The sequence below is a fragment of the Tyto alba genome, unplaced genomic scaffold (assembly GCF_018691265.1).
Source record: "Tyto alba isolate M040663 unplaced genomic scaffold, T.alba_DEE_v4.0 Super-Scaffold_2, whole genome shotgun sequence".
NCBI classification, from domain to species: Eukaryota; Metazoa; Chordata; class Aves; order Strigiformes; family Tytonidae; genus Tyto; species Tyto alba.
In genome coordinates, this window is record NW_024881282.1 from 18096273 (window position 1) to 18109881 (window position 13609).

The 13609-nt window shown below is 38.9% G+C and overlaps 1 protein-coding gene across 1 annotated transcript in view; it reads left to right on the top strand.

Moving 5' to 3' along the window:
- The window catches only part of DDX10 (DEAD-box helicase 10), a 188946-nt gene that overhangs the window by 115749 nt on the left and 59588 nt on the right, over positions 1–13609 (top strand). Inside the window, exon 16 of the mRNA XM_032990776.2 lies at positions 11699–11755. Coding sequence (XP_032846667.2) covers positions 11699–11755 — 57 coding nt within the window. The remainder of the gene's footprint in view (positions 1–11698; positions 11756–13609) is intronic.

The window sequence follows — 13609 nt, forward strand, 5'->3', positions numbered from 1 at the left end:
AGATGAATAAAAATAAATAAAAATCTGAGGTATAATTGTGATGTAATTAATGGTTATTGAAGTTTTGGAAGCAAAGTAAATTTTAGCAGTTGAGCACAAGGGAAGGGGCAGTAACACTGATCAAGATGATGTGAAAAGAATTCTGCATTAATAGATATTTAATGACAGCCCAGTGAGAGCTATAGATTCGAGCTCTTTTAAAATGTGCAAAATGTTATAAACAACAATGAAGGGAGACGTGAATAAAGTATTCAGAACATGGTTTTGCACTCTATTTTTCAAGTTTTCAACTGAAAATGCACTGTTGTTAGGAGGAAAATAGTGGCAGAGAGGGATTCATCTCACTTCTTAATAACCTCTCTTTCTGTATACTAACTCAAGCTCAGAAAAATGCCCGTTGGTCCTTAAGGAAAAATGAATAGGAGCCTTATTTCTTAAGGAAAAATGAATAGGAACCTTATTTCTTACCTCACTTTCCAGCAAATAAGATATGCTATGAACTTGGGATGATCCATGTGAGAAGATGTCTAGAAGGTTTTTTTTTTTATTATTCTATTTTATTTGGGCGGTGTTAGTAGCAAACAAGCTGAGGCTCTCTTCAGGGCCCTCATACTGCACGTTGCAGTAGTTCCATGCGTCCCTGGAAGATAGTTTTAATGAGGAGGATACGCCGTGATACTTCAGTCTTTGTGTATTTGCTCTCCCAAATATTATTACTTCATTAACTATTTCCAAGGCTAAAAGAGGAAATTCTTCATACCAGACTTTATGGAAAAGACTTCTATAAGTAACTTGTGGTTTCAGTATACTTACCCCAGAGAATTTATTCGATAACTTTCTGATTAAAATTTATTCTTGAAAATGGAAGATTGCAGACTGGTAAGGGAAGCCAAATCCCTTGGTTTTCAACTCAGGAGGTTTCTTCTGTAGGTCTAGTAGATGGAGGCTGCTGCTCTTCCAGGTTACAGACCCAGCCCTAGTAAGGCTGCACATGTGTTGCACAGATGCACACACACAATACACGCACGGGTAGCCACGGAGACGGGAGAGACAGAAGAGATGAACGCAGGCAGCACTCACATAAACATGAAGAGCACAGGCAGCACAAGCTTATTCCTTCTTGTTGGCTGATCGGGATTGACATTTGCTAGCAGAGCTATGAACACCCTCACCCCCTTGATTCACCAGCACACTCACATTCACCAATCCCTTAAACAATAGTGTGGGCCCTAAATATGTACAATATCCATACCCACACCATAGGGCCCTTACACAGTCACTGTCCTTGGCTGTGGGTTTTTCCAGATGCTGTTCTTTCTGCACAGTCTCACAATGCCTTTCAAATATTCCATAATAAGATTGCTCTTTCCCATGAGACAGATAAACATGGATAACCTTGTTTCTCTTGTTCTTATCAGTTATGCAGTTCTGTGTGAACCTTCTCAAGGTTGTGCTTGTGTGGTTCCTTTAGTGTTCATCTACCAGTGATTTAAGGGCTCAGGCCTCTTGTTATTGTCTGCCTTACTGCTCATTAGGGTTTAGTGTATTTGGTGTTCAGTTTATACTTTTTCTCCTTATTTGTCTCACTGTTAACAGGATATCCTTGCAAACCACATCATTACATTTAAGGTATCCCTATAGAGACCATCCAGGTAGAGTTAAACATGAAGTTCAAAAGGAGTGTTTTCTAATATTTTTTTGCATCAGTATATAGAGGGGAGAGCAGGAGAGAGTCTGTAACTTTATTAATTCACATACAGTTCTTTAGAATCTGGAAAGGATTCTTCCTCTGGGGAAGAAAAATGGAGTTATAATACTTGGGATGATATAATAGCCTCAAGTACTGTGTTTAGAGCTGATAACAGAAAAGCATGAAGATTCTGGGGGGCATTTAGGGAAAGAAAAAGTACTATACAGCTATACAGAGATATCTAACGTACTTGAACTGTGGTCACCTCATGATGACTTAAAAATCTGTATGAATTGAATTGATCCAATGAAAGGTGCATCTGATGTAGGAACTTGGAAAAGAGGTGTAGGCTCACTTATGAAGGAAGAATTAATTTCCTTTACAACTTGCAATTGGCCGAAGGTTAGAATCAAGCCATGAATTTATTTTCGAAAGCAGTAATGCTGGTAATTTTAACTAGTAGGAGAAGAATGATGTGACCAAATCAGTTAAGATGTCAGCTGATATTTATAGTGGATTATTTTGCCTTCATGTATATCTCATGCCACACTGCATTCCTTGGTGTTTACCTCCTGCTGTAATGCTGTAGGCTTTGTCTTTCTCCTACCTCCAGCCCCTGCCACAAGGCTCGCCCCATGCCTTGGCTGATCCAACCCCCATGGTTGACTGAGCTGTGGCCTGGGTGGGAATGCTCTGGGGGGAGCACTCTGGCCGTGCCCAGCTCCAGCTGGAGCTCTAGGCTCTGTCTCACTCCCAGTCCTGCTTGGGTAAATTGTTTCAGCTGATGACAGAATAGTTATGATTTAAACATGTTTGCTTTATAGTTTTATAAAATAATGCTAAAAGTACTTGTAGCGCATTGTCATTGATCATTGAATACTGTGTAACAGTTCAAGAAACAGAAAAGACCCCCCCAGGGATTTTCTTTATCTTATCAGATTTGTACTCATGATTGAAAAAGAAATAATATGCAAGTAATAAAAATAAAAATAATATGCAAGTAATAAAAATAAAAATAGATGCTATACTGTTATCCTGGTTTCAGCTGGGGTAGAGTTAATTTTCTTCTTTGTAGCTGGTACAGTGCTGTCTTTTGGCATTTAGGATGAGAGTAATGTTGATGGCGCACTGGTGTCCTGGTTGTTGCTGAGCAGTGCTTACACTGAGTCAGGGACTTCCCAGCTCTGGTGCTGCCCTGCCAGCGAGGAGGCTGGGGGTGCACAGGGAGCTGGGAGGGGACACAGCCAGGACGGCTGTCCCAGCCTGGCCGGGGGGTGCCCCATCCCATGGGCCGTCATGCTGAACGGTAAAACTGGGGGGAGTCGGCTGGGGGTGACAGCGGCTGCTCGGGGACTGACTGGGGCGGCACCGGTTGCTTGGTGGTGAGCAGCTGTGCTGTGCCTCTCTTGTTTTGTATATTCTTTTATCATTATTATTACTTTCCCTTCCTTTTCTGTCCTGCTAAACCGCCTTTATCTCAACCCCTGAGTTCCACCTTTTATTCTAATTCTCTCCCCATCCCACTGCCGGGGAGTGAGCGGACAACTATGTGGTGTTTAGCTGCCTGGTGCATTAAACCACAACAGCAGCACAAACCATTCAGTGTGCTGGAAGATAAAGGCACCCATGAAAAATAGTATTTGTAGTTTGAAATCAATCAATACATTAATTCTGAAGAGAGATTGCATTGTATTTCAAAGGAAATAATCTGGAGGGAAAAAAAATATCTCAGTGCAGTATTATGCTTTTATTAAGTAAAGCATTTGAATAGTCTTTGAGGTGAAATTTGTCAGATTTCAGTGTAATTGTAAAGTTGGTTTAATGCAGTGCTGAGTGAGGATGATAAAATTTTCTCACATGTGAAGAGTGTGCCAGTGTAGGAAAATAAAATATAAAGGGAGGGAGGTTGCTGCTGGGAGGACTGTTTAGCTAAATGGCAAAGAAGAAAAGTGTTAGTGATGGAGAGATGTGTAAAATAAATCAAGAGAGTATTACTTTGTTAGAAAGGCTATCTGAACCCTTTCATAGCTATTGTGTGTAGGCAACGCTGCTGTTATGTTCCAGGTGCACAGCTATTAAGATAAGGGGAATGGACACTGACAAGTGGGTTGACGATCATCCCTTTTTAATCTCAGCAGCAGCATCCATCCGGCCTCACTCTGCTGCTGGCCAAGGCCAGGGCTTGCTAATTGTTGGCTTGTCTTTCACTTTAAGAGCTGGATGGGCTACACTTAAAGCTTCAAGTGCCCTTGAATGTTTTAGAAGAGTTTTCCAGCAAAATCAGAGTTCTTGGCCACATCTTGTTGGTATGAAAAATAAGAAAATTAAATAACTGTGAGTAGGTTGTTTGTGTACACTCTAATCAGATGAATGCCAGGAAAATACAGGTGTGGGTGGTGGCTGAAGTAGTGCAGGCTTAACTTTAGCTAAGGTGGGGTTTCAGCCTTAGTGCTGTAAGGGAGCTTCCATTCCAGGCTGCTTGTCCTGCTGGAGGATGTAATGGCACATCTGCCCAAAATGCTGATGTAGCTCTGATGAAGCTGATGTAGCTTCTGACGGGAGCTGCACCCTTCGCTGGCTGCAGACTTGGGTACTGCTGGCTACCTCTCAGGTGGTGCATCAGCAGGCTCAGGTAGTTGCAGGGTTTCTCTGCCTTCTCTCAGATCCTGGTGTATGAGAGCTGGGTGTTTCCTTTAGAGAAGCTGCATTAAGGCAGCTCAAGAGTCTGTGACCTGCCTAGATTACAAATTCCTGCTCTTAAAATGGTATCATCCCTTCAAAAGTAGCCACAGAATCGAATGAAGTGCATTTTCTTCGGCCTTTTGCCTCTGCTTTTCTCTGGAAAATACTATCTTGTTTTGCAGTGCAACTCCCATTAACTTTGTCATTGATTTTATTTCACAGCTTTAAATGTTACTTTTAAAGACCATTAACTAACTTAATTCCTGATGTAATTCTGTTGAAACTGTATTTTGAGTTGAATTAAGGTTACCTTTACTTCTCTCTCTCTCTTTCTCTCTCTCTGTGTTTGTGTATGTGTGTGCATTGAGGGTGGAATGGAAAGGTTTGTGAATTCATTTGAAAGAATCCCTTTTGATTTCTGTAGATTCAGAATCTGGCTCAGACACCATTTGCACACAAAAAAGATGGTTACTGGATTGCCTCTGTATTTTAGTTACTATGATTTAATTTCTCTTTCTTACTGTAATGTTGTCAGAAACAAGCTACCTATTACATGTGTCCTACCTTGCGTCGCTTTCCTCTTAAGTCATTGACCATCCCAAATCTCTTTTGCAACAATACATATCTGTTAAACATACATAGGTTTAAACCAGATGGCTTACTTCACAACTTTTTTTAAAACATTTTTGTCCTTAAAGCATGTTCAGTGTTCAGACATTAAATGAGAAAGGAATAGTTTTCAGTTTTGTCTGCTGGTTTCATGCTAGCATTGTCCTTTTAAGGGTTAATTTCTGCTAGTTTGTGATTTCTTCTTTTAAATGAGAATGCCTTTTTTTCCACCTACCTTTAAGTGCTTGTTTAATATTTAAGATTATCAGTACTGTCTTTCACATGCCTTCGATGCTACACTTTCCCGATGTTGTCTTAAATAGGTCATACTAGACCTGTGTGTTTCAGTCTTCCTGCCTATAAAGTAAACATCAGCTCTACAGATGAGGTTTCCATCATTGTTTATATAGTTTGTTGCTTGAATAAATTATTTAATAGATTTCTAAACCCAAATGTTAATAGATTAAAATAAAATTAAAAAAACCCCACAAAATAATCAAAAAGCCTTTGCTTTTTTCCTTAAAGGTATTAAGATTTGCTTATTTAATAGTAGCCAATTTTGTACTTAATTTCCAGATTTTTTTTTTTTAAATAACAATCAAAGAAATAAGTTGATTCAGTTTTATCTTTTAGTTTGGAGTGTTGGTTTGTTTTGATGTTTGGAGCATTCCTTGCACGTAGATGATTTGCTAATCTCTGTAACAAGACACATGTTAAACTACATAGCAGTATAAAACGTAACAATTGCCAAAATGTGACTGCTGGGACAGAATTTTCTTTCTCAACACGTATTCAGTCCTCCCCCATTCCATTCATTTTTAAATAATTAATAAATAGTTCTCACTAATTCTAGTTTTTCTTCCATGCACCTGTGCAGAGCAAAACCACCATGGAAGAGGGCACAGTTTGATTCTGCGTTGGCTCGTGTGTGTGCTGATTGTGTAGCTAGAAGTTAGTAATCTTGCTTTATGGGCTGATGCCATACTTACTAGAGCTGGATTTTCAGATACCAAGTTGCTTGCAAGCTGAGCAGTTAAAAATAATAATAATACTAAAAACATATTTGGCATGTAAACAGCACAAACTTGGTGTGAAATCGGAGAGAAGACAAATGTGGGATACCACAGTGCCATTTATGTCACTTTTCAGAGCACATTTGTGCTTTAAAATTTGAATAGAAACCAGTTCTTGAATACGACGATGCCAGTATCTGAGAGATGCAGTGAACTTTTGAACAGCTGTTTGTGTATTTTCTGCAGCACAGCTGACTGTCCTTAGCTATGCCCTACTAAAATAACAAGATAGTAAAATGCCAAGAAATTATATCAGCTGCTGGTATCAACTAAAATGTATTTGCAAATGACAGCCAGATTTATCCAGGCAACAGAGTGATTTATTCTAAACCTCGTTCACCTCTAAGATCTGTTGTGTGGTTGACCATTACCTCAGCAGTTGAATAGGTTGGTAGCTCCAAATGATGGCATCAGTATGTTAAAGATCAGTTATTAAAAACGCAGCATTAAAATCTTTGATCAAAACCTGCAGGAGTTCTTGAGGATTTAAATAAAAAGATTTCAGATGACTCAGATGAACATGAGATTTTTACAGGAAACAGGTTTGCCTTAGTTATATTGAGTTGAACTATTTCTTGCCTCTAATTAAGCAAATAGAAGAGGTTAGTGAAATTTTAGGTTGGTAAAACTGCAGTATTTCACCAACTAAAGGAATTTATTTAAGTCTGAGCAGTTATGGCATATGTACAAATTCTTGAAGAGAAAGAATTGTACAAATTGTTTACAAATTAAAAAGATGAAAGAAAAATTACTATATGAAACAAAGGTGTTAATAATACATGGCAATAAAAGCTGCATTTTTTTAATATTTCAGTTAAGCCTCTGGACAAAGTAAAATGAACCTTAAACAACTGTAGAAAGAAGAGAGTCAAAGGAAGAGGGGATTTCCTGGTGGGGTGACAGGGAAGAACTTCCAGCTTTCAAAATGTCTGGATTTTATTTTTTTAATAACTAAAAAGTTGGTTTTTAAACTGTCTGTATACGCATCTTTCACATATTCCTAACTTCGCCAACTAGAGAGAGCTGTCATGCTATTTTTTTTTTACTATTTTTTAATTCCCTCAACTTGAGAATATGGAAGGTAAATATTAGAACATCTTTTTAATAAGTGTGTTGGAGTCTTGAGGAAAAGTAAAAGGGGGTATGAGTTTTTGTTTTAAAACCCAGCAGTGAAAGAAAGAGGAAACATGAATTTGAAAAGAAGCTAATGGCAGACTTCTTAACTTCAGAGTTAAGACTAGTGAGTAGCTTTCCCATATATTAGAAGCCACTTTATCAATGACTTTGGCTCCTTGTTGGGCAGAGCTGGTTCTGTTGTCGGTTCTAGTGCAAAAAAGGTAGATTTCAATAACAGTAACTCTTCTTTGTTTAGGTGAAAGCCAAATGTTTTAGCTGTTTTACGTGATGATGACTAACAACTTTAATCCACTGCAAAAGAGAGCTATTCAATATAAATGCAAAGGAAAACAGGGATGCTCAACTTCACTATTGTAGATAAAGAGTATTTAGTCAGACTGTGATGTTTTAGAGCTTTATCTGACAGCCTCATGGTGCTGTGTTATGAAGTCATGATATAACAGTGTCAGTGAGTAACATATATAATTAAGTATTCATACCTCAAAACATAATCTTTTGTTTTCCTGCTCTAGTAAATTGAAATAAATGAAAACTCTATTTCATCTCTAAATTATGTTCTATTTTTACAAGTAATGATTTATAGCTTGTTAGAACAGTGATAAAATCTGGCATTCTTATTATGTTACACTTCAAATATTCCAAGAAACTTTTCTGTTATTTTTTTCTCATGTGTGAAAAATAACGTTGGACAGCTTAGTAATTGCAGATAGTTATAGACTTATCCATAGATAAACAGAATCTATTCACATGAAATAAATCAATATACACTGTTTGACTGGTTCAACTTTGCGTTATTTGATTACTTTTTACAGCTGTCTTAGAGTACGTTGTCCATGTGTGTTCTGCACGTGCCCATATTTCTTCCTAGCAGTAGCAATGTGAGAATGAGTTACATCGTAGTTAAAATACTTATCTGAGTCTTTCGAGATCTGTGTTTCTGGCTGTGCTGTAGCATTTCTTTGTAACCTAAGGCAAGGTATTTAATTTCTGGGTTTTATTTAGTCATATAAAAGGGTGTCTTTATTATGTGGGAATATTACCTTGGCATAGTAGAATATACAGTTGTCCTCTAGGTAATAGGAAATAAGGTCCTGACTGGGGAAAAGTATTTAAGCATTTGTGCAGCACACTGTATGTACTTACACATGTGCTGGAAACTGCGCATAAATTTAAACAGTGCCTTAATAGGATTGTTTTCTGAAATGGAAGCCGAAGTTAAAGCCTGATGGCTATTCCTGCATTAGCAAGCGAAATAGCCCCATTAAAGATTGCAGAGTAAGATAGTTGGTGCTGAGAACCATATTGCCTGCTGTGTGGTGGTGGTGGCTCACGCTATGTTAGCTCTTATATGATGCTTCGAACTGAACCACTTCAGAGAAGTAACTCTACTCAGTATTCATGCCATCCTACACACACCACTACCCACAGTACGGGCAGGCATCAACAAGCTAGAACGAGTTTAGCTGAAGTCCCTAAGATGGTGGTCCTGTGAGGAAAGGCTGGGCTGTTCAGCCTGGAGCAGAGATGGCTTTGGAGGGATGTAACAGCAGCCCCCAGTGCCTACAGAGAGTTCATGGAGGAGACAGAGATGGAGCCAGCCTCTTCACAGCAGTGCGGAGCAAGAGGGCAAGAGATGATGGCCGTAAGTCAAATCAAGAGATTCAGTATGGATGTAAGGGAAACTTCTGTGTGAGGACAGTCAGGCGGTGGCACAGATTGCCCAGAGATGTTGTGCGGTCTCCAGCCTTGGGATTTTGACCCAGCTGGATGAGGCCCCATGCAGCCTGGCCTGAGTTCAGAAACGGCCCTGCTGTAAGCAGGAGGTTGAACCAGAGACCCCCAGCGTTCCTCCCAGTCAGGATGATCCTATGAGTGCCCAGTGTTGGCTGGAGTGTATTAGCTGTGCTCCTGAAGACTGCCTTGTAATGTGAAACACAGCAGAAGTGGGCCTGATTAGAACACTGGCTTCTGAAATGCACTCCTAACTCCAACTCAGTGCCAGTGTAGATGTAACCTATGCAAAAATCTAGTTTTGGTTTGTATTGACAAGGAAACAAATCTTCCTCTCTCCCTCTGGAGAAAATAAAATAATAAAAGGTCTTGACAGCATCTTCTGTTGATTGCTGCTCTGTCTTGTTTGTCTTTTCTACTCCTGATTTCAGTCTCTTCACCTATTAACTTTAAAACCTTTTTGTGTCTTTACTGTTCTTTAGAGACTTATGTATATTATGCTGTCTAGCATACTCTTCTTCTATGGTATTATGTCAATCTCCCACTTTCGTAGCTGTCTTTTCAGTGCTCTGTTGTAAATCCCTTGAGCAGGAACACTGACTGCTGCTCTGTTGGCTTAAGCCCGTGGCTGTAGTTAAGACGCTATCTTTTCATATACCATAGAATTTTTCGATGTAAAATTTTCTGGACTATCCAATTTAAAAGCTGCTTTGTCTGCTTTTTTCTGGCTCTGTTCTCTTTCACTTTTTCGGTAATAAAGTTTGAAAAGGATCACAGTTTTAGCAGAACAATGAGAGAATCCCAGTGGTGACCCCAAAGAGCAAAGAAGGTACAACTAGACCATTTAAAAACAGAGTGGGTAAAAGTGGAAAACTTAAGTCATTAGAAGAGCAAAAATAAAAATGATCAGAAGTTAATACAAATTTGACTTGGAGGAGAAGGAATCACAACATGGATGACCATGTTATGACTGTGAGGTCATGATGCTTAGTTCTGGCTTGTTGGAGAACAGACTGCGTGTGCCTGTATCAGCCAGTGCTTATTCATGGTGGCTTCTTTTGCCCCATATGATGCCCTTGTGGCCTTAGATGGAATTATTTTTTATTGCTTTTTCTTACTTTAACCTGAAGTAATAAGGCAGCTGTGTTGTATCTGTGCACAGGGGCGGGGTTGTTGTTTTGTTTCATAGCATGTGCTGAGTGCCCTGGTGTGTAGATCTGAGTGTCAGGAGGTGTTTGTACCAGGCAGCTTTGCACACAGCATTGGAGAACTGTGTGAAGCAGAGAGACACAAACCTCATGCAGTTTTGTCCCTGTCTTTTGCGAGGTGAGGGGATGAACTTGAGCTGTTTAGTTTTGGTATGGAGAGAAGAGGTTGACTTACTCAGAGAGCTTGCAAGTAAGCTACCACTTCTGTACTTTGGACAATTGGGAGTATAGAAAATGGCTCATATCAAACAAATGGCTCAAAAGAAACTGAATTTAGACAGCAATTTTTAAATCTTGGCAACTGTGTTGTCATTTTCCCAGGTCTGCACTCAAACACACTGCTTTTCCAAACAACTTTGGTTCCTATGCACATGCTTTGGTAGCATCATTGTGATGATATGACACCAGGACTGCTGGAGCTGTAACCTTCTCGTTGCTCCATGGGTGAGCTGAAATATAACTGGTCTTCAGCCTTCTCTGTCCTGAGGTGTTGGCCCTGATGTTAAACTAATGTCTCCTTTTATGTGGACTCGGTGCTAAATTTGCTGACACTAGGAATGGCCTGTATTGCTCAAAGAAACTGAGTTTCTGTGTTTCAGAAACATTTTAATGCTAGCATAAAAAAGTTTCAACACAAGTATCATCAGCATCAGTAAGACAAAACATGAAGAGGGACCAGTGTGCTTTTCTAAAGGACATGTGCCCTCACCTGTATTTCTGTCCTTACCTCATGAAATAGGTAATCTAAAGGATATTCAATTGTAAGGACCTGACAGAGTCTAAATTAGAGATAATCCTTCAGTTCGTTTAAAAATAAACCAATCCCGGTAAGAAGAAGAAGAAGAACAGAGAAAGAGCAATAATAAGTGTCAATTGAATTAAATATCTTGGCCACTTCTGAACACTTAGAAATCTGGTAGGCAGCTTTGAATTAATTTTAGCATTGCATGTTGCTCATTTTCCTATAGCAGAATCCATTTGGTGGAAGGAACTTAATGTTATGGTTTCTGAATCGATGCAATTATTAGGCAAATGCTATTGTAGAGTGTTTGTTATGTATGTATGTTATAATGGAGATACGAAAGCTAGGGAGAACGCATTTTAGCTTTCACTCCCCAGTTGCTTTAGCAGTTCTGAAGTTGGGGAAATTATAATTGTAGTTTAATTGAAATGGATTTCATATTAAGCCACTGAGAAATAAGAAAAATTAGATCTGTTGGTGCCATTTTAACTGCCTTGTTTTAGAGACAAATACTATGTCAAAATATTTAGCTGCATCATTCCTTTAAGAAGAACAGGTCTTGGTGAAGATAAAATGTGAGTTTGAGTAATTATTTTAGTTTTATTTCCTTTTAGGAGCAAGAAGAATGAATAATATCTCAGATATTTTTATTTATCATTTTTCATCAGTAACTTCTAGGGTGAATACCACCAGTATAGCATGTGTGCATTAAAAATATCTAGGTGGTTCAACTTTAAAATTAAAATAATAAAAGGAAAAAAAAAAACAAAAACAAAAACAAAAAACCCCAGGAGTTTGTTTTAAAACTATGTCTTGTTTGTTTTAGGAGAAGAGGCTAAAGGAAAAAGCAGCAAGGAGAGAAGCCAGGAGTAAGGATGCACAGGTAAGGACTTTTGTTATTTTGATCAAGCTACTGATTGTGGGTTTGAAACTGTTTTTTAATTATTTCATTCCTTTCTTTAATAAGAAATGTTGTGATTAATGACTCTTTAAAGGCATTTTCCGTTTGCTTGCCTTTTCTTACTTGCTTCTTCTAATGTGGTTATAACGACTTGCTGTGGAAGGATACCGAGAAAGCATGAATCTGTGTGTGTATATGTGTATATAAATATTTAAAATATATGGAACAGCAAGTAATTACATTGAAGTTTATTCCTTCCCCTTGTTGACCCACAAATAAAGCCTTTGCTGTCCTTTTTTTATATGTACATTACTAATTTTGTGGAGCTTGTTCTAGTTTTTCATATTGCTTGGTTTGTGATAAACTGCGATTTCATTCAGCTGCAATGATTTTGCAGAATATGGACAGAGTAATGTGTGTCATTTATGAAGCTGCGTCTCCTTATACTATATAGTTTGTTCTTGGCAGTTAGCAAATACCTTACACCCTTGAGAAAATCAATAATGTTCTTCGTCTGATTTCTGCAAACTGGCCGTGTGCTGGGAAGCTAAAGTATAGGAAGATGCTTCATTCTGTAGTTCTGAAGTGGAAAGTAATTACAGTTTAAGATGAAAAGCCTAGTTATACTAACTATTAAGTGTGATTCTGTCTTCAGAGATGGAAAGCTATGAGAGCTGTTGGCATCGTGACTCCCCAATCAAGCAATAGAAATTTTCTGCATGTAATTGAATGTATAGAGATGCATACTTCTTAGTGTATTGAGCAAGCATTTTAGGAAAATTATGGAATGAATGATTAACAAACATCTTATTATAGGGAGAAAACATTGATCAAATCAGGCTGTATTGCCTTTGTAAATGCTGCTTGTTAATTTTGCCTCCTTTTAAGGAATTAAAAAAAAACCCCAATGTCACGTTATTCAGCAGCTGGAGAAATAAACCCATTGCTTTCCAAAGGATCTGGTTGCTGATGTACTTCTCCTATCCTTTTCTTTGCCGAGCAAATGAATCTGTGTCCTGTTGGAAAACAAATGAAGTTATCTCCATTGAGGAATGATCTGTCCATGGGGGTGGGGGGGGTGTCCCTGCGCACAGTATGTGTTAAACATGGAGCCTCACCTCCAAAACTGCGTAAGATAAAACTACAAATTGATGCGCCTCTGCCTCTTTTCTGTGCAACACTTGCACTTGGAAAGCTGATTTACTAGTCCTGGTCTAGTGTGAGATTGGCATATGCTTTTTGTGAGAGTACCAACTGTGCAAGCCTGCTATTACTTTGTCTTAATTTTATTCCTGAAGCGCTTAGCTCACTCTCTGAAGAAGGTGCAAGCCTCAGGAGCTGACATGTCTCCTCAGTGAAAACCGTTGGGCTCTTTCTCTTGTTTAGAGGCTATTTTTGCCAGAACTGCATGCGACTGAGTCCTGTCATTTTCAGTGGGACTTATTTCAGGGAAGATGCTTTCACTGGGAAAGGCTGCCAGCTTGGAGCCAGGCCGTTCACGCCTGGAAGTGGAAGGGAGCAGTAGACAGTAGATAAAGGTGGCAGTTTCCGTCTGCTGGGTGTCTGAGGAATTAATTAAGAACACTCCCTGCTTCACAGAATCTGAGACATGAAGCCACAGTAGCTGAAGCTTTCCATAGTCTGTGTGGGATATGACTCAAGCAGCTCCTAGGAGACACCAGGGAAAAGAAAAAAAAAAAAAAGGAAACAGCGAAACACAGAAGCTGTTGAAACAGAACGTAGTTTAGAAGATATATGCTGCCTAAATCAGGAGTTCAAAACCACTTTCATTTACACTAGTGCTTGCGGAATATGGCTTATGACCTGCTTACTCTG